Source organism: Crinia signifera, chromosome 7 (assembly GCF_055691185.1).
Source record: "Crinia signifera chromosome 7, ASM5569118v1, whole genome shotgun sequence".
In the NCBI taxonomy this organism is placed as follows: Eukaryota; Metazoa; Chordata; class Amphibia; order Anura; family Myobatrachidae; genus Crinia; species Crinia signifera.
In genome coordinates this window covers 30223019-30246130 of record NC_139223.1, presented here as the reverse complement: position 1 = coordinate 30246130, position 23112 = coordinate 30223019, and the positions used below count along the sequence as shown (strand labels likewise).

Genomic DNA, 23112 nt, shown 5'->3' with positions numbered 1-23112 from the left:
CAGGGGCAGTGACATGATGTGAGGAGGGGAATGGAGGCAGCAGGAAGCCAGAGACTGAGGGTTATGTAGTGAAAGAAGGAGGGCCAATAGAGTATTTCAGGGGGATGCAGTTAAAATCCCGGCGGTCGGCATCCCGGCATTCAGAATCCCGACGCCGGAATCCCGACCGCCGAAATCCCGACACATTCTCACTCCGTGGGTGTCCACGACACCCCTGGAGGGAGAATAAATTAGTGTGCCGAGCGTAGCGAGGCACCGGGCCCGCTGCGTGGCGAGCGCAGCGAGCCCGCAAGGGGGGGCCATCCACGTCCCCCCCTTGTCGGGATTTTGGCTGTCGGGATTCCGGCGTCGGGATTCTGAACGCCGGGATCCCGACCGCCGGGATTCAGTACTGTATCCATTTCAGGAGATGAAGGATGTGACAGTGGCATGATATGAGGAGGGTAATGGAGGTAGAAGGAAGCCACATAGTATTCATTCTAGCACCCTTCAAATTCCATGCAATTCATCTTTTTTGCCTAGGGTATCACTCTCTGCTGTGGTGCTTATAACAGTCTCTTCTGTATTTCAGCAAAGAGATACAAGCCAAACTGTGCTATAAGTACCACAGTAGAGCATGACACCGCAGGCAGGAAAGAGAAAGTGTATGGATTCTGAAAGTTGCAGGGTGCTAGAATGAGCCCTACAGCCACAGATAGAGTTATATATTGGAAGGAGCAGGGATCTCATTCTATTTATGGCAGAAGTTAAAGTTGTAGAGGAAAAACAAGGTTAACGAGCAAGGACTTAATTTTCCAGAACACAAGTAACACACTCCACATATTATCCCAACATGATCACAATGAAGAATAACAGGGAAGACAATGTGGCCCAGACTATTTCCCCAACCAATGGAAAATGACCACATGACTCGTAGAGAACATTTGATAAAACACCTTTATTGTTTGTGTCAGACCAGTAATAAAAAAAGGTGGTCTCCAGTCTGGTGACTCCATCACCACAGATGTGTGATTCCAGTTCAGCACCCCTTTTCTATGCGGCTGATACATCTGCAGGAAGATGAACCAAAATTCTGTCTCAATGTAATACACTGGACATAAAGTACATCCAGCATGCAGGTGCCAGGACCCCCATTATCCCGGCCAGAGTCCCCAGGTGACTATGTAGTGACAGAGGGCTGTTCTGTGGTTTAGCAAAGCGGTGACTCTTCGTGTACAGGGCATGCTGAGACTTATAGTCCCACGACCCTAATATAGGGGCTAAACATTGCATAATTCAGTAGCCATGTACTCTGCATATTAACACATTGCTTCGGTTTGGTTGCTAACGGTGACACCCGCCCATAAAATAGTATTTGCTTTAAGCTTAAAATTTAGTATTTGCCATTAGTTCATTGTGTTTGTAATTATATTGTCATTGTCAGACTGTTGACAGGATGAGGAAATCTGTGTGATCTGTCTCTCTGACATATCCTGTAATTAAAGGCTGATACCCATCCAGGATCTGTCATCTAAGCTGGGTCCTTGGCCCAGGCGATATGATTCAGACCGGCTCGCTAAGCAGCATATAATCACTGCAAGTGCCGTCCGCATCCCCTCGGTAATATGCGAGGGGATTTGTCCCTTGGAAAATAAAAGTCAGTGAAAATGGACTTTAAACTCCCATTATTTTAGCCAAAGATGGATGAAAAGGGGGCGGGGGCTGATGTCATGTGACATCAGCCGCCTGCCCCTGAGCAGGCAACCACCATCAGAACGGAGCCGAATCTGTCCGCTTCCGATCAAACTTGAATGAAGCCCTATGGCTTCAAAAGCAATCAGCCCAGACCACAGACCCTCATGGTACTTCCTAGCTGTGATGAGATGGGTCAATGGAAGGAAGACCTATTGTGTGTGGGATTGTGGAGAACATATAGACATACCGGTGGTGCAAGAGAGTGCGATCGGAGAATGAATTATATAGAGGTAGATTTTAGATGACATATGGAATAATAAAATGTCTATTCATGCCAAGACGTTCACCCTAGGACCAACCAGTAGGTTTGTGGCTGCCAAACCATTGTTCCAATAATGGTAATCTTGTGCCCGAGAATAGATGAGACCACTTCCCACACCGTTAATATACACATACATACATACATACATACATACATACATACATACACACATATATATATAATTAAAAATCTCTGTACTTGTAGTGTAGTTTCACGGCGCCGTGCGTCTGTGTCCAGCTGCGGGGCTGAAAACTCCATGCCAACGTGTATAGTTCGTACCCCCACTATCCACGTTGGCATGGAGTTGATTTTAGATAGCGTGGCGAGCCACCGAGCCCGCAGCGTGGGCGAGCACAGCGAGCCCCGCAAGGGGACACAGACGCACAGCGCCATGCTGATGCCGTGAAAGTACACAAGTACCAAAATCTCTTCTCCAGTCTTTATGAAGCAGGCAGCAGTCGCACAGGTGCAGACGCACCATCTCACAGGTGCAGACGCACCGTCTCACAGGTGCAGACGCACCGTCTCACAAAACGCCAGCAGACTGGGAGCAGCAGGTCATTGTTTTACATGAGAATGGATTTAAAAGTCCAACAACGGAACTCTTCAGATGAGATGACGCAGATGGAAGGAAGATTATGTTACGGCATAGGTTCCCAAACGCGGTCCTCAAGGCACCCCAACGGTCCAGGTATTAAGTATATCCATGCTTGGCCACAGGTGACTTAATTAGTAACTCAGTCAGTCTGATTTAACCATCTGCGCTGAGCCATGGATAGATCTAAATCCTGGACCGTTGGGGTGCCTTGAGGACCGCGTTTGGGAACCTCTGCTTTACGGTCACAAATTCACCTGGATCTTAATTGAAACCTCTCTCAGGACCAGAGCGGCGAAAGTAATACAGAGGGCTTAAAAGTATTCGAAGAACTTTGCAGATGGGCAGAACTCCGGTGTACGGGGAAGGGGTAACCCAACCAGTGACAGAAAATGCCCCCCGTTCTCTACAGTCTGTCAGAGTGGTTAGGGATTGGAGGAGTCTTTACGCTGGTCTTTATTTGGATATGGGGCGGCATTGGCATGTTACTTGCTGCGCAGCAGTGCCTTGTACAGTGTGAATCCCACAACGGCAGCGACTGTGGCTCCCAGCGCCACGCGCAGCCAGAAAGAAGCCGTGCTGAGGTCTGTATCATGCAGGTGGCTGCAGAAAAGAGAAAAGAGGGCGTTACCGCTAAGGATTCTGGGAAGGGGAATACAGTAAAAAGCATTTACCCCCCAGTACTTATGTTCCCAAATAATAATGATAATACAGTTTACAATGAAATCACTAAACCATTCGGCTTTTGTCGAAAAATAATGTCCCAGAGTATTTATCACGAACATTTACCTACATGGTGCCAGTATACGCCACTGGGAACATATACAGTAAAACATAAAGATAAAAGCAAAACTGGATATAACTAAAGTATCAAAGATATAAGGTTGCTCGGCTCCCAAGCTTACAATCTATAGAATTTAAATTAATGCAACAACATCTCTACATATGTAGTGATCGCTAGCGGTTTGATTTTATTCATATTCATTTGATAGACATTTTACCAAATAACACAGTTCGAGGAACAGGCAGACAATAAGGCGCCTGGGTGAGAACGATTTCCGCAGGAACAGCTTGTGCAGGGCTATTGTTTGGCAATAAATAGAGTTTTGTCAGGAGGAAAATGAACAGCTCAGAGGAAAGCTATTCAGCACACCGCTGACAAAGCGTAAAGGTGGGAGACATGTCAGGCGTATGGGGGTGGGGTGGTTGGGGTAAGGGGAGAAAAAGGGTTGGGGTCTGCTAAAGGCAGAATGGGAGACTCATTCCGTGAGATCCTGGACAGTTTCAATTCTGAGGAGATTTCATGATGAGTCCCAGGATTTTTCACACCGCACCTCGACCTGGCAATAACCTGGGTTATAGGTGTGGTGTGAAAGGGGTATAACTCTGTGATCATTTTATTAATTGTGAGACAGGAACAAAAAAAGGAACAAGTGAGTTTATGGAATTCTATTAACATGACACAAAAACATGGCAAGTACTTTATGTATGACCAAGTTTAGGAACGTGGTGGGGCATCAGCTGCCGCAGTCACCTGACCCAAGACTTTCATCTCTACACTTTGACACTCCGCTACATTGGACGCTAAACTGCTATTGCCCTTGTAGTGCACCTCATTGTAGAAAGAGGCAATCTACCTGACTGGAAAGTGCAAAGCTCATGTTCACACAGTGAGCTCAGTTATGCACGTGTTCAGCAACCACCACCACCCCCTCCAACATTGCTCACTCTTATTCAGTTTCCCTTGGCCCGAGTTCACTGCACCTCCCCCTCCATCAGCCTCTTCTCTTCCTTGCCGCTACTACGGCTACTGTATACTGTAGTGTAATGTATTACAATTAAAATAGTTGTGTGTTGTATCCTTTGTGAGCATCACTACCGCAAAAAAAAAGAGGTTTCTTTACCATTTTCCAATCAGGCAGTTTAGCGTCCATTGCAGCTCGGGGACATAACATACAGTAACAGTAGATATCAAAGCATGGTAGGAAGTTCCTACAGTAGCTTGTGTATGGAAAGAGTTTATCAGGGTATCTGAACTTGACTGCGCCTGAACTGAACTGTGACATGCTTTGCGAGCGTCTCTTCTTCAAAAAAGAGGATTATTTGCAAAGTGTATTGAAAGGAGCTTTACAATGTAAAACATATCCAGCATAAAATTGATACCAGAGCAGATTTCTATATTACACCTTGTGTACTTTTGCAGGAACAAACTCCAAAGAAAGGGCATGGTAACCATCTGCGAACCCACTATGCCAAGACATCCACTGAGGCAGGTGATGATCACCTGCAGTGGTATATTGTAGTGATGCAGACATCCCGGGCACTGAAACAGCGCAGTGAAAGCTAATATTTTATTATGTTGATATTCAGTTACTGTACGATCCTAGTCAAATTACAGTATACATGTGCAGTACTGCATCCATGTGGAAGGCAGACGGAAAATAACGCTCAGCACATGTACTGTATATTTCCATTTCTAGTTACTGTGAGTGATCTGTATTCAGCGATCCTGTAGCCCAGAACTCATCCGCCACAACACATATATTCTGCGTTTAACATACTGTAAAGTAGTTCTAGCACTATATTACTGTACTGTATTGTACTGGAGACCTTGCGGATGTGCAGTGTTGATTTTGGAAAGCGACATCTGGTGGACAAACATAAGTATTACACTCAACAGCAACTCCAAGCTAAACCACACGCTGTGACATAAGCCTCATTAGAAGTCATCAGCTCGACCATTATTGGTGAAAAGGCAGTAGGCCGACACAAAAAAGTCGACATGCATTAGGTCGACAGGGTCAAAAGGTTGACATGTGTTTTTTTATTTTTTGTGTCTATGTCGACCGACACAACTATATCCCCCCTCCAATGGGATGATAAAGTATGAACGGGTCCTTCTTTTGGGGGTGGGGTGAATGTGAAAAACTCATGTCGACCTTTTCACCGTGTCAGCCTAATTCATACCGATCTAGGTCTGTACCTCTATACAGTTCATCAACTAGGCCTTGAACGATCAGAATTTTGCTGCCACACCCGGGATACTCACGGAAAGGCAGCGGCTGATGCCAGCTTGCTGTAGATGGCTGTGTCGGCAGCTCCCTGGCAGGTGAAGTGGTAGGGGGGTGGCAGCCGGTGTTTGTGGCAGAATTCGGCTGGGGAGATTCCGTGCTGCTGCTTCACTTCCCCAAGGTCCCATTTACACCCCACAAACAAGCAGGGTGTCTGATTTTCCATGTAGTGTTGCTGCAAGGGAGTAGACACAGACATGACTATTGAGGAAGCAAGGCACAAGAAGAATGTGGAGAGAAAACGTTTAAAGGGGACACGAATTAAACCTTCTGAAGAGGACAAGAGAAGTTGCCCATATCAACTGCTGTAACTGATTCCTTGGGACAAGTTCTCCAATTGTCCTGTTCAGTAGGTCCGGTTCCTAAGTCTCAGACTGGTCATTGTGACTAAGGTCAGACGGCTGTGGTAGTGATTGGTCAATGTGAAGCAGGTGGGTTCTAGGACTGGACAGAGGGGTAATCTGCAATAGAGGGGTGAGGACACTGACTGATCTGTTTAAGCCACAGGTCTTCAACCTGTGGCCCTCCAGATGTTGTGAAACTACATGTCCCAGCATGCCCTGACAGTTTTGGCATGCTCATATAGGACATAATGTGGCAATGCATGTTGGAACATGTAGTTTCACAACATCTGGAGGGCCACAGGTTGAAGACCCATGGTTGAAGCTATGCATATCTGCGAAGGACAGGTCAGTGTCACCTTGTATATACTGGCGCAGTAGTTGAAGGATTTCGGGTCACTGACATCGTACATCAAACAGGCAACATCACAGCCCGCATCCGACTGTTTTAGGAAGTCTGCGTCCACGTCCACTTCGTAGAGCTACGGGGAAGAGGAAGAATTAGAGCGGCCGTATTATTATCAAGCGCAAATGCCCATAAACCAAACAGATGACTAGACGGTTATTATTGCATTAATGTAATTTATCCATCAACAGTGGGGCGATACTGATATCGGGTTAGGTTAACCCTTAGGTGGCCGTACACTAGAAACAGATTACACAACAGGTCCCTCTACCCTCCTATAAACCCGCTGCTCCTTCCTCAGATCGCTGTCCCGTAGCCTGCAGAGGTGTGCACAGGACTAGTGTTATTTACCAGCCTCAGCGTTTGTATAATATACCTTATTAAGAGATATTCATTTTCACTTTCTCACAACATTTAATAAGTCCTTTAGATGAGCAGGTGGGTGGGGGGCTTTGGGGGGGGGGGGTGTTTACATTATTTCTTTCCAATACATTAAAATAAATCCATTGTGTAAATCGGAGTCAGTGGAGAGGAAGCAGGGCTCCTAGTTTTAGGTCAGCCCGCCCCTCACAATTATACAATTATGGAATTTGTCAAGTACATTTGGGAGCCAATCTCTGCTACAGATTCTCTCCATAAATAGACATGACATGTTTTCTTTGTAGCCGAGAAGCTGCTTCCACAATTATTTGCATTATATTGTGTATACCACTCTGCTAATGGGCAGTAAACCAGCATATACTGTACAGTGACTTGGGTGAGGCTTGCAGGCAGGCGCTGGCACAGGAGGCTTAGAGGCAGGCGCTGGCACAGGAGGCTTGCAGGCAGGCACTAAGGGCATGGTTACAGTCAGACACTAAAGGGGGAAATTTACAGTCAGGCACTAGGGAGAGGGTTAGCCTCTGGCTATGGGAGGGGCACAAGGGGGAGGGTTAGCCTCTGGCTATGGGAGGGGCACAAGGGGGAGGGTTAGCCTCTGGCTATGGGAGGGGCACTAGGGGGAGGGTTAGCCTCTGGCTATGGGAGGGGCACAAGGGGGAGGGTTAGCCTCTGGCTATGGGATGGGCACTAGGGGGAGGAATGTCATCAGAGCATCTCCGCCAGATCTGGAAGACACCACTGGAGGAGCAGCAGCACTTGCTGTACCAGGTAAGCCACCACCCGAACACCTGGGGTGTTTTGCGTGTTGACATGATGCACGTCAAAGTGGTCAAGGATAACATGCAGAGCAGGGTAACGTTACGACCATGTCGTCATGGTGACAAAATATTCCCCACACGCCTATAAAGGTAGATCCACTGCTGGGCTAGGAGCACAGAGGCAATATTTGGTGTTATATACCAGTATTGCTGTGGGATCGGTTTGCGGAAGAGCTTTGGAAATGAAAAAAAAAGCTACAGACCCATCGTGTCCCTAGGAGCCGACCCAGCCCTAATAACAGAGTGCAGCCACTATATCGTACTTACAATGAGATACTTCTCTTGTCCCCCGACGAGCACGGTGTTGATGGAATAGAATGAAGGCTCCCTGCGGCTTTGCTGTTGCTCCTGAGTCACCAGGATAGGGAAAGACAAAGGGAAAATAACATGAGAACATAGGACTGCACGCCCTAATTCTAAACATAATGACAGGTGATTGACTTGTAGTTCCACACAGAAAACAGGTGCAATCTTTAGATACTAAACACTGCAGTATAGCAAAGAACATATGGAGTGCTTAGCATAATATAGGCCACCCACCACGTCCAGGTGACCTCATCTGGTCCGCCCCTAACAGCGGTTAGCTTGAGCAGGCCCCGGGGGTCCTGTGCACTGTACCCCACAGGCAAGCACAAGCTAACCACCCCCACTGCAGCCCCAAAAATGACTGACCCACAGAAAGCCAATAAGGAGCCCCAAAAACGCGTTGTTTCAGGACAATGGGGCAGCTGTATTAAGCCGGGAGAAGTGATAAAGTGGAAGGTGATAATGCAGCAGCCAATCAGCTCCTGTCATTTTTCAAACCCAGCCTGTAACTTTACAGCTAAGAGCTGATTGGCTGCTGCCTTATCACTGGTAACTTTATCACTTCACCAGACTAAATACATCTGCCCCAAACTGCAGGACCTCAGAGGGGTTTAAGGTGCACCAAGTTTCTTCCTCTGGTGGCCACAATCAGCTAAGGACCATGTGTGTATATGATTACAGGCCAGATGTTTACACACGTGACCAGCTACAGACTAAGGCAGTTTGCGTGTGCACCTGGACCTACATACAGGTTCAATCCAGAGCTAGATTCCTTGAATACTTCCCCAGTGAGGCACAGAAAGAAGGGATACACGTCTCTCACCTCAAGGCTCTGCCCCAGGAACGCTCGCAGGAAAGCAGATTTACCCGTCCCGCGGGGTCCAATCACCTTGCACAAGAAGACTACTCTCTGCGTCTGTCCTTTTTCCAGGTCTATCCTCTTCTCTCGGGTCACTGAGGGGAGACGGTACAAAGAGATGACTATTAGACGGCCAAGCTCAGGACCTGGTCACCCTTTTAGCAATAAGAAGTCAGCAGACGCTATATTCTGCTTCCTTACTACATGAAGCCATTAACACTTCACATAAATCTCTCCTGGGAGAGAACACTGGTGGTGGGACATAAAAGCATGACCAGGGGAGCTCATTAGACCTCAAGTAATATAACTTGATAGAGTGTGAAGGTGAAGTGTATAAGGCTGGAGTCAGCAATTCTACAGCATCAAAGAAATTACACCTGAAAAGTCTGACATTTACACCATAATAAACGTATAAAGTGCAAGAGGCTGCAGTATTGGAACCCTGAATGCGGTTCTCACCTACAACCTCCATCATGGGTGCATGCAGTTATCCTTGCCAAACTACTAACATGCAGTGGTGGCTCCGGGGGGGGGGGGGGGGGGGGGGGGGGGGGGGGAATTCCAATAGGGGAGAAAAACCAACTGCCAGTGAGAGTCAGTTTGGAATGTCAGTGGGTGTGTCTCTCCTATTTGAATTTTAAACTGTGCTGACACAGCCAAATTGAGACGTAGAAGCTGCAAAGGTTTTAAAATGGAAAAAGGTATAGCGGCTTCACTACGTAGCCGCTCTACACAGTTGGCCCATGGAGACCCCATGAGCAGCTGCCCATGAGGGTCCCACTGAGCGAGTGGAGTGAGCTTTAACCACCAGAGGAACTTTGGATGCGGTCAGGTAATTGTCTAATCATAAGACTAATCTAATGTACCAGCGCCGGCCAGCTAGGCCAAGCAACATCATACCAGACAAACAGCGAATCTGCATAGAAGCAATTCTGTACACATAAATACAATTTAATGCCATCACCACATCTAGAGACCTTGAAGAAGGAGAACCACCTGACAAGACTACATGACCCACAATATGCCGATTTATGTGAAGTTTAAATGACTTTTGGAAGAAAATACCTCCTAGTACACAGTCCCGCTCTATCAGGATGGAATATTAACCCCTTGGGTGGTGGGTTTTGCTGGGGCAGGACAAACCTACCAGGGCAACCCACCACAGACAATTAGGATCCCCCTCACCTTCGCTCCGGCGTTAGTACGCTGGAGCTCCCCAGCCACCGCTGCCCCAGCCGCCTGTCAATCATCACACAGGCAGCAGGCTCTGGGATGTTTCGCAACGGCTAGGGAGGACTTGGGCACCTGAGTGCTCCCGAGTCACCCCGAACATCCCAGAGCCTGCCGCCTACGTCACTGCTGTAAAATGAGAGGCGGTGGAGGCTAGAGGCTGGGGGAGCGGCAGGGGTTAGAAGAGCTCCGGCGTATGATCACCGGAGCACAGGTGATTGGGGGGGCTCGGGGATGTGACGGGGGGCTCAAGCGGTGGTGCACACCTGGACACCACTGGCGCGCACCTATTCCATATTTGTGGTATTCCCGGAAATTTTCCGGGACAGCCCGCTGCGGCAGCGCAGCTGAGCCCGTAAAATTTCCGGGCATACCACCCAAGGGGAGTAAATATGGAGGATGGCAAGACAGAGTCCCCAAGTCCAAAACTCTCCTAGGAGAAGCAAAAGCTAGAAGCAGGACAACCATCCAAGATAAACAGTTCAACTCCACTGACTGCAGAGGTTCAAAAAGGGACGATTGTAAGAAGGAAAGAACCAAATCCCAATCCCACGGAGCAGTGGGAGGAGGGAGCAGTAATTGTCTCCGAATTACCCCATGAAGGAAGGTTTACAAGTCCAAATACAATGATAATGATGGGATGTAACCTCCTTACGAGCATTGTAGGGATGACGACCGATGGAAGACTTCTCTTCCTCAGGAGAGCCCGCTCAACAACGCAGTCAAATTAAGATGCTTTAAGTCTGGAAAAGACTAAAGGTCCCTCCTGTAAATGATCTTCCCTCAGAAGGAGGGGCCAAGGTTCATACAGCAGCAGACGGTGGAGACTGGAATACCAAGCACTGCGGGGCAAGTCAGGAGCTATCAAGACAACCCTGAGTAGCTACCTCTTGATTTAGGAGGTCAACCAGAGGAAGAGAAGACCTGCGAGTCAACAACTGAAAGACATAAGGAGCCCTTGGATCCACGTCCTGCCGACTGAGGTATTCGGCCTCCCAATTCCCTGGAATGAACATGGCCGACAGAGCGATGACATGGGCCTCCGCTCACATCAGGATCCAGGAAACTTCTCTCATGGCCATGCAAGTTCTCGTGCCTCCTTGGCAATTGATGTACGCCACAGCAGTGGCGTTGTCTGACCGGACTTGAAATCAGACTGCCATGCAGAAGATGATGAGCCTGTTGGAGAGTCAAAAGGATCTTTCGAAGACCTTTGAAGTGCTCATCGTATCAAGACTGTGCCCCAGCCACCCAGGCTTGCGTCGTTGTCCAATACCACACTCCAAATCTCCATCCTGCAGAAGCTAGCGGTAGTCCAAACACCAAATGAGAGACAGCCATGTCTTTGGTGACAGAGACTCTCTCTGGTGAAGAAAAACATGTAAACCCAACCACTGTGACTGGAGGTCGCGCTAGAACATTCTAGAATCAAAATGGCCGTAAGGAAGTTCCTCGATGGGCGCCGCCACCACCCGGTCCAGCTTTCTGATGCAGAAATGCACCGAAACCTGTCTGTGGAGCAACTCCAAATGGATAATTTTCTGATGAGCAGTCACTTGGTTCTGCAGAAGACATCCGTTGTTGCACCGCACCCATTACTATACCGAGAAAGATAAGTCTTTGCATCAGTTAAATACCCCATCCCCACATCCCCAGCAGCGGTAGCTGTCTACTACACCATCAGCCTGTAACATGTGCTGCTGAAGAAAATGACCACCGGCGTATCAGAGTACCAGCAGGGCGGCTGGAAGCCAGGAGTCTAGTAGCCTATCTCCACCATCACCACCCGCTCCCCTCCCTTGCAATGGCACCGCTTTGTAAAGCCCACACTGTGGGATACTGAGGGAACATAATGACCAGCTTACTGCCTGACCACCTGGTAGTCGGGCGTCAGGCACTATACTCACGAGCTGCCTGTGCCAGCCAGATGCATTCAGATGAGGCGTTTGCAATGCGCAACACATGGAGCGGCGTCCGTGTACCCCGAGATGGTGACCTCCCTGGCAGCAGCTGCTTGTCCTCCTCTTGCTGATAGCAGATCCCTACCTAATAACAAATGCCTCCCAGGAGGAGCCCAGAAGAAAGCAACCAGCTCCCGAGGGCACTAATCAGACTGGCTTGTAGGGGAAGTAAAGAGGGGGAGGAGCAGAACACACTGATCAAAATTCTTAAAGTGATTTCCAATCTATACCCCCAGTAAGTATCACTCCAGCGTTCCCTGCTGGATGAAAGAGAAATTATACAAAACACTTTCCACTTTCATCACCCCCCCCCCCCCCCCCAATCCTATAATAGGTGGTCTCTGTAAATACAGGGCTGTGGGTGGGGACAGTTAGGGTTAGGCGGCAAGAAGGGACAGTTAGGGTTAGCGGGCGAGAGGGGACAGTTAGGGTTAGGCGCCAAGAAGGGACAGTTAGGGTTAGGCGCCAAGAAGGGACAGTTAGGGTTAGGCGCCAAGAAGGGACAGTTAGGGTTAGGCGCCAAGAAGGGACAGTTAGGGTTAGGCGCCAAGAAGGGACAGTTAGGGTTAGGCGCCAAGAAGGGACAGTTAGGGTTAGGCGCCACGAAGGGACAGTTAGGGTTAGGCGCCAAGAAGGGACAGTTAGGGTTAGGCGCCAAGAAGGGACAGTTAGGATTAGGCGGCAAGAAGGGACAATTAGGGTTAGGCGCCAAGAAGGGACAGTTAGGGTTAGGCGGCAAGAAGGGGAGGGTTAGACCATGATATATGCAGGCAGCACACACCAGTGATTGCTCGCGTCTGGCTGTCCTGCTCACACAGGATGGGATATCCCAGATAACCCAGGTGTTCCAGGCACCGGTGCACATCTAGGTAGGCCACCAACCTGCCAGAGAAAGAGAACACACGTCATATACGTATAGTACACTGCATCTAGAAAACATCTTGGCTGACACTGATGATACTGCCTAGATAGGATGTGGTGTAGCAATATGGGCACAGGCTGCTGAGATAATGCCGGTGATGGCTCTGTCTATTGTAGCGGCAGTTAAACACCAGAAGTGTACACAGAACAATGGAGTGGGTCCACTACTATCTGCCCAAATGGGAATGGGTTACTAGCCCATATTTAAAACGTCTTTTGCAGTTTAGGATTTGCTGGCGCAGAGAGGCGGACAAGATAAAAAGTCTTGGAACTCACGTCCACTGGCACAAGAACCCATGGAGCGGCAGCAGGCTCTTCTCTGGCATACACACTGTGCTCTGCAGCTCAGGGCCCCAGGGAGTATATGGGAAGACACTGAAAAAGCTTTGAAGCTCCGAAGGGCTTAAGGCGCCATCGCCATCCTGTGGGGAAATAAGGGAATGACAGTTAATAATCTGTATCCGGTACAGTGACTGCAAACTGCCTTCTTGTGTATTTGTCACCACTGGTGCACAATGGGAGCTAGTCACCCCACTCAGGAGCGTTGGACCACAACCCCCCCCAGTATCCGGTCGACGGGTGGACAATGTCTAGATCGATCACTAATTGTCAACAGTGAGTAGGTCGGCACCTAAGCATTGTCGACATACACTCGGACAATATTTGCAGAAAGTCGACGTAAGCAAAATATCGACAAAGATAGTTGACAAATGAAAACACGTTTTTCATGATTTTTTTCGTTTTTAATACCAACTTGTTCATACTTTACCATCCTAGCGGAGGGGGGATATAGTAGTGTGCCCAAAGCTGTACACTTATACAGTGTCCATGTCGACAGAGACAACAATAAACCCGTGAAGAAAAACGGATGGTAAAAAAATAAAAATCATGAAAAACTGGACCATGTTCATGACAACCTTTTGCTTCTGTCAACTTCTGCCAATGTCTACACAATGTATGTCGATCATTCTTAGATGTCGACATCGTCACCGTCGACCATTAATGGTCAACCTAGACACTGTCGACCGTCTATACCATAACACCCCTTTCGAGACCCTCAGTGATGGTGCTACATATGGGTATGTGTCATTGGGTCCACCACTGAAGGTCGACAGGCCTTGGGTCAACACCTGAAATAGGTAGACATGGTCTGAAGGTCGACATTAAAATGGTCAACCTGAGGTTTTTACTTTTTTTGTCCCGAATGTCTACCCCATCGACATGGGCACGTCTAAGTGTACCATTGCGCTCGCCATGCTTCGGGTACACTATTTTATTCTCCCATCACGCCCTAGTAGATGGTAGGTTATGAAATACCGCCTGTCGGCACATGTCGGCTCAAAAAAAAAAAAGTGGAAAAACTCACAACAAACTTTTGACTGTCGACCTTCCCATGTCAACTTTTTTCAAGGTGTTGACCTAAGATCATCCCGATGCATGTCCTCTTAATATGGTCAAGCTAATGACCCTATACCCTACAACTTTGAAGATTTGGCTATAGAATAACCCATTTCACAGGCAGCATGTAGACCTATGGTTCCCGGTCCATCTAACTATCCCAAACTCAATATTCAGCAGATTTACTAACAGTTTCCTCCCTATGTATAACTAAACTGCAGCTTTGCTGATCGCTGTTACATACAACAATGCAGTATACAAGTATAGCTCAGTCTCACTAGCAATCCCCGTGTGCGAGTGTCGTGTGTTTGTGTCTCGGAGCCGGTACGTGTGCAGGGACCACCTCACCAGGTCGTGCTTCTCGAAGATCTTCTGCAGGAACTGGTAGCCAAAATGGTTAAGCTCAGTGGAGGAATCATAGGGAACGCGGAGCCTGTGGGGGGAGGAGGAGAAGGCAGAGCTGCCGTCATGTAACATAGGGGTGACAGGAGAACAAATAGCCTGGGAGACTAGAACTGATTATACCATAATTAGCGATACAGGCGAATGTGGGGGAGGTGGCAGCACATATCCTAATAACTAGCACCTATCACATAAAGACGTGCAGCAACAATTCTATAGTATAATGGTACTAAAGGGCTATTACACCCAGCACTTATATACTACATGAAACCTGGTCCCAAGAGCTTATGATATTTACAGCTCAGTAAGATTCGGTTTGCTCCGATTATAGATGGGGCAGAATAGTAGAACCTCAGCAAATCCGCGGGACCAGGTCTATACCGAACACATCCACCCGTGTCCGCATCGGTCACAATGACGCGCAAGTTATTGGCAGGACCCTTACTTACGGTGGGTAGAGGTAGTCGTCAGTAAGCTCTAGGGCATCGTCGTAACCGAAACGTCTCAGTATGGTCCACGTTGTCTCGTGGCGCCCACGCTGGATGAACAGGGTGTTGAGGAAGAGGAATCCTGTGGGTAACGGTGAAGAACTGGTCATAAAGGGCCATACAGATCCCATTCGTAAACTCTCTTTCTTCTAGTAACCGCAGCTGGCCCCAAAATAACAGGCAATACATTACTTACGGACACCTCTAAGCTAGTACAGCCTTCCAAATCATGGGTTTGGTCCCGCCCACGGAAGGAAGGGCCCGCCTAGCCTGAAACACCTCATTATCACCGTGGCTACATGAGCCACCATCAAACACGAGATAGATACTATGCCAAATGGTGTCCTCCATGTCTGTTGAGGTTATAATACGTCCTAAGAGCCCAGTTTGGAAGAAGTTTGGATCCCCAGCTTATCTAGCCTACAGGCTACCAAAGCGCTGGCAGACACTCAGGCTGGGCCCTGGCCAGGCTGGAATAGGGAGCCACAGGTCACAGAGAGTTTCCCCTGTGCAAGCAGAAAGCTCCAGCCAGGACAATCATAACAGGGGGGGCAGATGTATTAAGCCTGGTGAAGAGATAAAGTGGAGAAAAAGTGGAAGGAGAGAACGCACCAACCAATCAACTTCCAATTGTAATTTTTCAACACAGTTGATTGGCTGTTGCGTTATCTCCTTCCAGTTCATCTCCACTTTATCTCTTCACCAGGCTTAATACATCTGCCCCAATGTCAGTTACTCCACTCATATTTTTGTTTTGTAGGAAAGACACCATCGTTAGAACATGGAGGTAGGCTGGGCCTCCTCTGTAAGCGCTAACTACAGGCCGTCCCTCTAATACGCACCTGCTGCACAAAGACGTTGAGGGCAGTTTACCTGCCCAATAAGTGAGCAAGAAAAGCTCCAAGAAAGGAACGTAACAAAAAACAATAATAATAATAATTACTACTTTACATTGTGTAACAGCTGTGAAGAATGTGGATCATTAGGACAACAGTGTCTAGGTCAACAGTCAAAAGGTCAACCTCTATTGGTCGACAAGGGAAATGGTCGACATTAGTTTTTGTTTTGGTGTCTGTATGAGTGTTCCACGTCCCCACGCACAGCTCACTGCCCTCGGCACACTATTATATTCTCCCTCTGTGCCCTATAGGATGGTTAAGTATGTAGAAGTTGAAAAAAACAAACAAAAAAACATGAAAAACTCATGTCGACTGTTCATCTAGACCAGGGGTGGGGAACCTTTTTGGGACAAGGGCCGTTTGTACTGGTGAAAAATGCCTCGCGGGCCATATATAAAAACAAACACTTACAAATTCACCTGCGGCAGCCGTCCCGCACTCCAGCGGCTGCCGCAGTTGAAGAATTCCCGGTCTGTGTGATCCGACGGCTGTGCAGGGAGTCAATTATAGGGGAAATCTCGCGAGAGGTCGGTAGCTCTCGTGAGATTTCCCCTGAACTTAACTCTCAGCAGCCGCCTGGTGGGCGGGAGGGCCGGACAGACCGGATACGGCCACCGGGCCGGAGGTTCCCCACCGCTGATCTAGACACTGTAGACGTAATGACCACATACCGCTGTGGCATGATACATCATTTACATGAATCGCTTCTGACAAAGTATTACCAGCCCTACTACACCCCGCTCTCTCACCGCTGAGCGTCAGTCCGTTCTCCCGTACGCCCTCTGCTGTGTTCTTTCTTACAACCATCTTCACGTCTTCCAAGGCCTGAGGCGCCAACGGGTTCCCAAAGCAAGACTGCTACCTCCCCAGGTGAGGAATCAAACACAAGACACGTGAGAATGGGCAGGTAATAAAACGCATGCAGATGCAAGGAAGAATGATGCAGATTGCTACTTCTAGGAGGCATTTCTTGTGACAAAATGCATTTAGTGGAGATAACAGAAATACACGCACAAGCCAGTAAGTAAAAGTTATGTGAAGGTAGAAAAGTGAAATGCGCGAGCACTTGGGGAGACCAGACAAGGATGAGTAACACCAGGAATGCACAGGAGACAGGGGAAGGGAGGAAGAGGGGACAATGACAGGTGTTCCAGAAGCTACCTGGAAATAGTTCAACTCTTCATCGCTGAGAATCTGATTGTTGTCCTGGTCCGAGATGGTAAAAATCCTGGTCAGAGCTTTCCTGCACTGGGGTCTCAGCTGTATAGAGAATACATTACTAAAAAACTGGCTGAAATGGACCAGGGGCCATAAGCTGCTGTGTATTACCCACAGTAACCCATCTCCCTGAATAGACTGTACATAGGCCATCAGCTGCTGTGTATAACCCACAATAAAACATCTGCGGGAATAGGCCACACATGGGCCATCAGCTGCTGTATATTACCCACCGTAACCATCTGCGGGAATAGGCCACACATGGGCCATCAGCTACTGTTTATTAACCACCATAACCATCTTCCGGAATACACCATACATGGGCCATCAGCTGCTGTGTATCACCCACAGTAACCCACCAGCTGAAATATACAACAGCTGATGGCCCATGTATGGTCTATTACCCACAGTAACCCATCTTCTGGAATAGACTGTACATGGGCCGTCAGATGCTGTATTATACCCACAGTAACCCATTTGCTGGAATAGACCACATTTGGGCCTTCAGCTGCCATACATGGCAGCTGAAGGCCCAAATGTGGTCTATTCCAGCAAACTGGAACCCATCTCCTGGAATAGACCGTACATGGGCCATCAGCTGCTGTATATTACCCACCATAACCATCTTCCGGAATACACCATACTTGGGCCATCAGCTGCTGTGTATCAACCACAGTAACACGCCAGCTGAAATATACAACAGCTGATGGCCCATGTATGGTCTATTACCCACAGTAACCCATCTTCTGGAATAGACTGTACATGGGCCGTCAGATGCTGTATTATACCCACAGTAACCCATTTGCTGGAATAGACCACATTTGGGCCTTCAGCTGATGGCAGCTGAAGGCCCAAATGTGGTCTATTCCAGCCAACTGGAACCCATCTCCTGGAATAGACCGTACATGGGCCATCAGCTGCCATGTATCACCAACTGGAACCCATCTCCTGGAATAGACCGTACATGGGCCATCAGCTGCCATGTATCACCAACAGGAACCCATCTCCTGGAATAGACCACCATACATAGGCCATCAGCTGCCAAGTATCTGGTAGATTATGGTAAGCACTGTGCTATGTGAAAAAGCAGCTCAATAAAGGTTTGCATAGATAAATTGGAATAAATGAGCACTAAACAAAGGAAAAAATTGCATAAGAAAAGAGAAAGAAGAGAGATAAAGTAGCACCTGTAAATTTTTTTGAAAAAGATTAAATGTTTACACTCTTTATAGAGTGGTTGGTAGGTCCGTGGGTCCGTCTAAGCTATCCCTACCTCTGTGGCGGGAGATGCCTTGGGCAGGGGGAGGTGCTGGCGGCAGATATAAAAAAGCCGAGGTTTCCTCTCACTGTCCCGCCGGCGTTGACGTAACCTCTTAGTCGTGGCTGTCGGGTCGGGCAGAGTGGACGGAGGCAGGAGATGACGGGCAGTCTTGCTGAAGTAGGGATAGCTTAGACGGACCTACAAACCACTCTATAAAGAGTGTAAACATTATTTAATCTTTTTCAATTTTTTTGACAGGTACTACTTTATCTCTCTCTTTTCTTTCCCTTTTCTTATGCAATTTTTTCATTTGTTTAGTGCTCATTTCTTCCAATTAGCTGCCATGTATCTCCAACAGGAACCCATCTCTTGGAATAGACCATACATGGGCCATCAGCTGCCATGTATCTCCAACAGGAACCCATCTCTTGGAATAGACCATACATGGGCCATCAGCTGCCATGTATCACCAACAGGAACCCATCTCCTGGAATAGACCATACATGAGCCATCAGCTGCCGTATATTACTCACAGTAACCCATCTGCTGGAATAGACCATACATGGGCCATCAGCTGATGTATATTACCCACAGTAAGCCATCTACTGAAATAAACTATACATGGGCCATCAGCTCCCATGTATCACCAACAGGAACCCATCTCCTGGAATAGACCATAAATGGGCCATCAGCTGCCGTATATTACTCACAGTAACCCATCTGCTGGAATAGACCGTACATGGGCCATCAGCTGCCATGTACCACCAACAGTAACCCACCTTCTAATGCAGGCCTACTAGAGCTAGTCCCATCTTCAAGCACAATAGTTACTTGTGAAAATAAAATGATTTATGAGAACAAAGACTTGAGCACAAACCACCATATACCTGACCTATCCCATTACTGCACCCGCAGCCCTGACCTGAAGTGCTGTCTCCTTTACCTGCTTCTCCTCTGGGTCGTACAATGGCGCGGTGGGGTGCAGGACAGCTTTCTGGGCATAGTAGAAGACTTCAGATATATTCTTCAGATTCTTAGCAGAACACTGGAGGGGTAGAAATATGCAAGTCATTCTCACACCAACCTCAGTGGCCCTAAATACACCCTATCTGCAGTCAGACCAGGAACAGTGTAAGCAGCTGCGTGCATCTGCCTGAGCAACAAATTGCCTAGATTTACGGGGCCTACACATTTAGCGTAGCGTTGTCAGGCCATTTTCTGAGCGATCTCACTAGATTGCGATTGGCGATAGCGATGTGTGGCCCCACGCGGGGTCAGGGCCAGTGTTTTCAGCAGAAAGACAGATCGATCATTGCAGAGATCTTGCTGAGCTCTCCGAGCAATCTAGCATTGCTCAGAGAGGTCAGCAGGGTTGCTGTGTGTGTAGGGCCGATTAGGCTGTACAATTAATAAGGCCATTTACTTATCCTCTTACACGTAAACTTGGGTAATATAGAACCATATAAGAGAAGTAGATTAGCAGGTTTCGGGGGCTTAGTGAGAACACTGAGGTAAGAGAGGAGAGAACGTGTCCCAGGGGTGGGAGCACGGTGAGACCACCAAATATCACAGAATGTGCAGCTATTTACTATTATTATTAATATAATTTATTTAGTTTGCAAATCCCACACAAACATGTATATTACTTAATACATAAAACATGTAAATCCCACACTGCAATATAGGTAAACCCTGCGGATCATATAATTGAAAACAAAAACTTTATTGACACATTCTTCATGCATTCCCAATGTGACTCTCACAGTAAGTTCTGAAACATTGAACCTAACAGTATGGTCTGGACAACTATGACGCACACGGAGAGTGGTTAAGGGTGACCGTCACACGTTTTTTAAAATCTGGAAGCCAGGACGAAAGTGTAGGAGCCAGAAGAGTCTACGGACCAGACTGATCAACCTAGTGCGTCATCCCCTAATATAGATCTATGTATATGGTCAGGACGACAAGGACATTACTAACCTCTACGCAGGTCTCGATCTCAGGGAACTGGTTCATAATGGGTAGAATAGATTCCATGGAGCTGCCACACTGCAGGTCTGACTTGTTCCCCACCAGGATTATGGGAAGCCTGAGCAGGGGGTATAACCCACATTAGGACTACAGTCTGCACTCTGTAACACACATTACCTGGATTAAGGAACAGGCTTTACCTAGAGTTTCGCTCCACGTGGCCGTTCACCAGGGGAATCCACTTTGTAGCGATCTAGAAAGAGAATAGAGTATGTATTAGCATCAAGGCTCAAGCAATGAATAAATGAGACAGCTTTATTGGTCAATTGTTATGCTGTATCCAGAAACACTACATGCGGCGCGTGCATCCCAGGCACAGCGGCCGGCGCGGCGCGTGCATCCCAGGCACAGCGGCCGGCACGTCGCGTGCATCCCAGGCACAGCGGCCGGCACGTCGCGTGCATCCCAGGCACAGCGGCCGGCACGTCGCGTGCATTCCAGGCACAGCGGCCGGCACGTCGCGGGCATCCCAGGCACAGCGGCCGGCACGTCGCGGGCATCCCAGGCACAGCGGCCGGCACGTCGCGGGCATCCCAGGCACAGCGGCCGGCACGTCGCGGGCATCCCAGGCACAGCGGCCGGCACGTCGCGTGCATCCCAGGCACAGCGGCCGGCACGTCGCGTGCATCCCAGGCACAGCGGCCGGCACGTCGCGTGCATCCCAGGCACAGCGGCCGGCACGTCGCGTGCATCCCAGGCACAACGGCCGGCACGTCGTGTGCATCCCAGGCACAACGGCCAGACGCCAGCGTTACGTGTACATCACAGGCACAGCGGCCATCGTAACGTGTACATCCCAGGCACAGCGGCCATCGTAACGTGTACATCCCAGGCACAGCGGCCATCGTTACGTGTACATCCCAGGCACAGCGGCCAGCGTTACACGTACATCCCAGGCAAAGCGGCCAGCGTTACACGTACATCCCAGGCACAGCCGCCAGCGTTACACGTACATCCCAGGCACAGCCGCCAGCGTTACACGTACATCCCAGGCACAGCGGCCAGCGTTACACGTACATCCCAGGCACAGCGGCCAGCGTTACACGTACATCCCAGGCACAGCGGCCAGCGTTACACCTACATCCCAGGCACAGCGGCCAGCTTTACACCTACATCCCAGGCACAGCGGCCAGCGTTACACCTACATCCCAGGCACAGCGGCCAGCTACACGTACATCCCAGGTACAGCGGCGAGCTACACGTACATCACAGGCACAGCGGACAGCATTACATGTACATCACAGGCACAGCGGCCAGCGTTACATGTACATCACAGGCACAGCGGCCAGCGTTACATGTACATCACAGGCACAGCGTTACATGTACATCACAGGCACAGCGGTCAGCGTTACACGTACATCACAGGCACAGCGGCCAGCGTTACATGTACATCACAGGCACAGCGGTCAGCGTTACACGTATATCCCAGGCACAGCCGCCAGCGTTACACGTACATCCCAGGCACAGCCGCCAGCGTTACACGTACATCCCAGGCACAGCGGCCAGCGTTACACGTATATCCCAGGCACAGCGGCCAGCGTTACACGTACATCCCAGGCACAGCCGCCAGCGTTACACGTACATCCCAGGCACAGCGGCCAGCGTTACGTACATCACAGGCACAGCGGCCAGCGTTACATGTACATCACAGGCACAGCGGCCAGCGTTACACGTACATCCCAGGCACAGCGGCCAGCGTTACATGTACATCACAGGCACAGCGGCCAGCGTTACGTACATCACAGGCACAGCGGCCAGCGTTACATGTACATCACAGGCACAGCGGCCAGCGTTACATGTACATCACAGGCACAGCGGCCACCATTACATGTACATCACAGGCACAGCGGCCAGCATTACATGTACATCACAGGCACAGCAGCCAGTGTTTCATGTACATCCCAGGCACAGCGGCCAGCGTTACATGTACATCCCAGGCACAGCGGCCAGCGTTACACGTACATCCCAGGCACAGCGGCCAGCGTTACACCTACATCCCAGGCACAGCGGCCAGCGTTACACCTACATCCCAGGCACAGCGGCCAGCGTTACACCTACATCCCAGGCACAGCGGCCAGCTACACGTACATCCCAGGTACAGCGGCGAGCTACACGTACATCACAGGCACAGCGGACAGCATTACATGTACATCACAGGCACAGCGGCCAGCGTTACATGTACATCACAGGCACAGCGGCCAGCGTTACATGTACATCACAGGCACAGCGGCCAGCGTTACACGTACATCACAGGCACAGCGGCCAGCCTTACACGAACATCACAGGCACAGCAGCCTGGCGCTAGCTTACACAACACAGAGTATTTGAGCACCTCCATATAGGCGCATCTCACCTTCTCTATAGTAGACACCTCTGAGACATCGTACACAATACAGGCCACATTCGCCTGGGGAGAGAATGAGAAGTTAGACTGCATTAGATGGGATGCTGGGAGTTACAACTATGGCTTATATCAGAAGACTGGTCCCATATTGTAGCTCACATTGTCCATCACCTAAACTCACCTTTG

The 23112-nt window shown here is 49.1% G+C and overlaps 1 protein-coding gene across 1 annotated transcript in view; it reads right to left on the bottom strand.

Annotated features, from left to right (window-relative positions):
- Positions 1–918: 918 nt before the first annotated feature.
- LOC146020005 (mitochondrial Rho GTPase 2) overlaps positions 919–23112 on the bottom strand; it is a 29182-nt gene continuing 6988 nt past the window's right edge. The window contains exons 4-19 of the mRNA XM_083152741.1: positions 23108–23112; positions 22936–22989; positions 20723–20775; positions 20532–20640; positions 19495–19596; positions 17234–17332; positions 16822–16930; positions 15135–15255; positions 14632–14716; positions 13162–13307; positions 12746–12846; positions 8738–8868; positions 7876–7956; positions 6363–6485; positions 5641–5837; positions 919–3194 (exon numbers count right to left, since the gene is read on the bottom strand). The exon at positions 23108–23112 is cut by the window's right edge and continues 39 nt beyond it. Coding sequence (XP_083008867.1) covers positions 3077–3194; positions 5641–5837; positions 6363–6485; positions 7876–7956; positions 8738–8868; positions 12746–12846; positions 13162–13307; positions 14632–14716; positions 15135–15255; positions 16822–16930; positions 17234–17332; positions 19495–19596; positions 20532–20640; positions 20723–20775; positions 22936–22989; positions 23108–23112 — 1634 coding nt within the window. The 3' untranslated portion in view covers positions 919–3076. The remainder of the gene's footprint in view (positions 3195–5640; positions 5838–6362; positions 6486–7875; positions 7957–8737; positions 8869–12745; positions 12847–13161; positions 13308–14631; positions 14717–15134; positions 15256–16821; positions 16931–17233; positions 17333–19494; positions 19597–20531; positions 20641–20722; positions 20776–22935; positions 22990–23107) is intronic.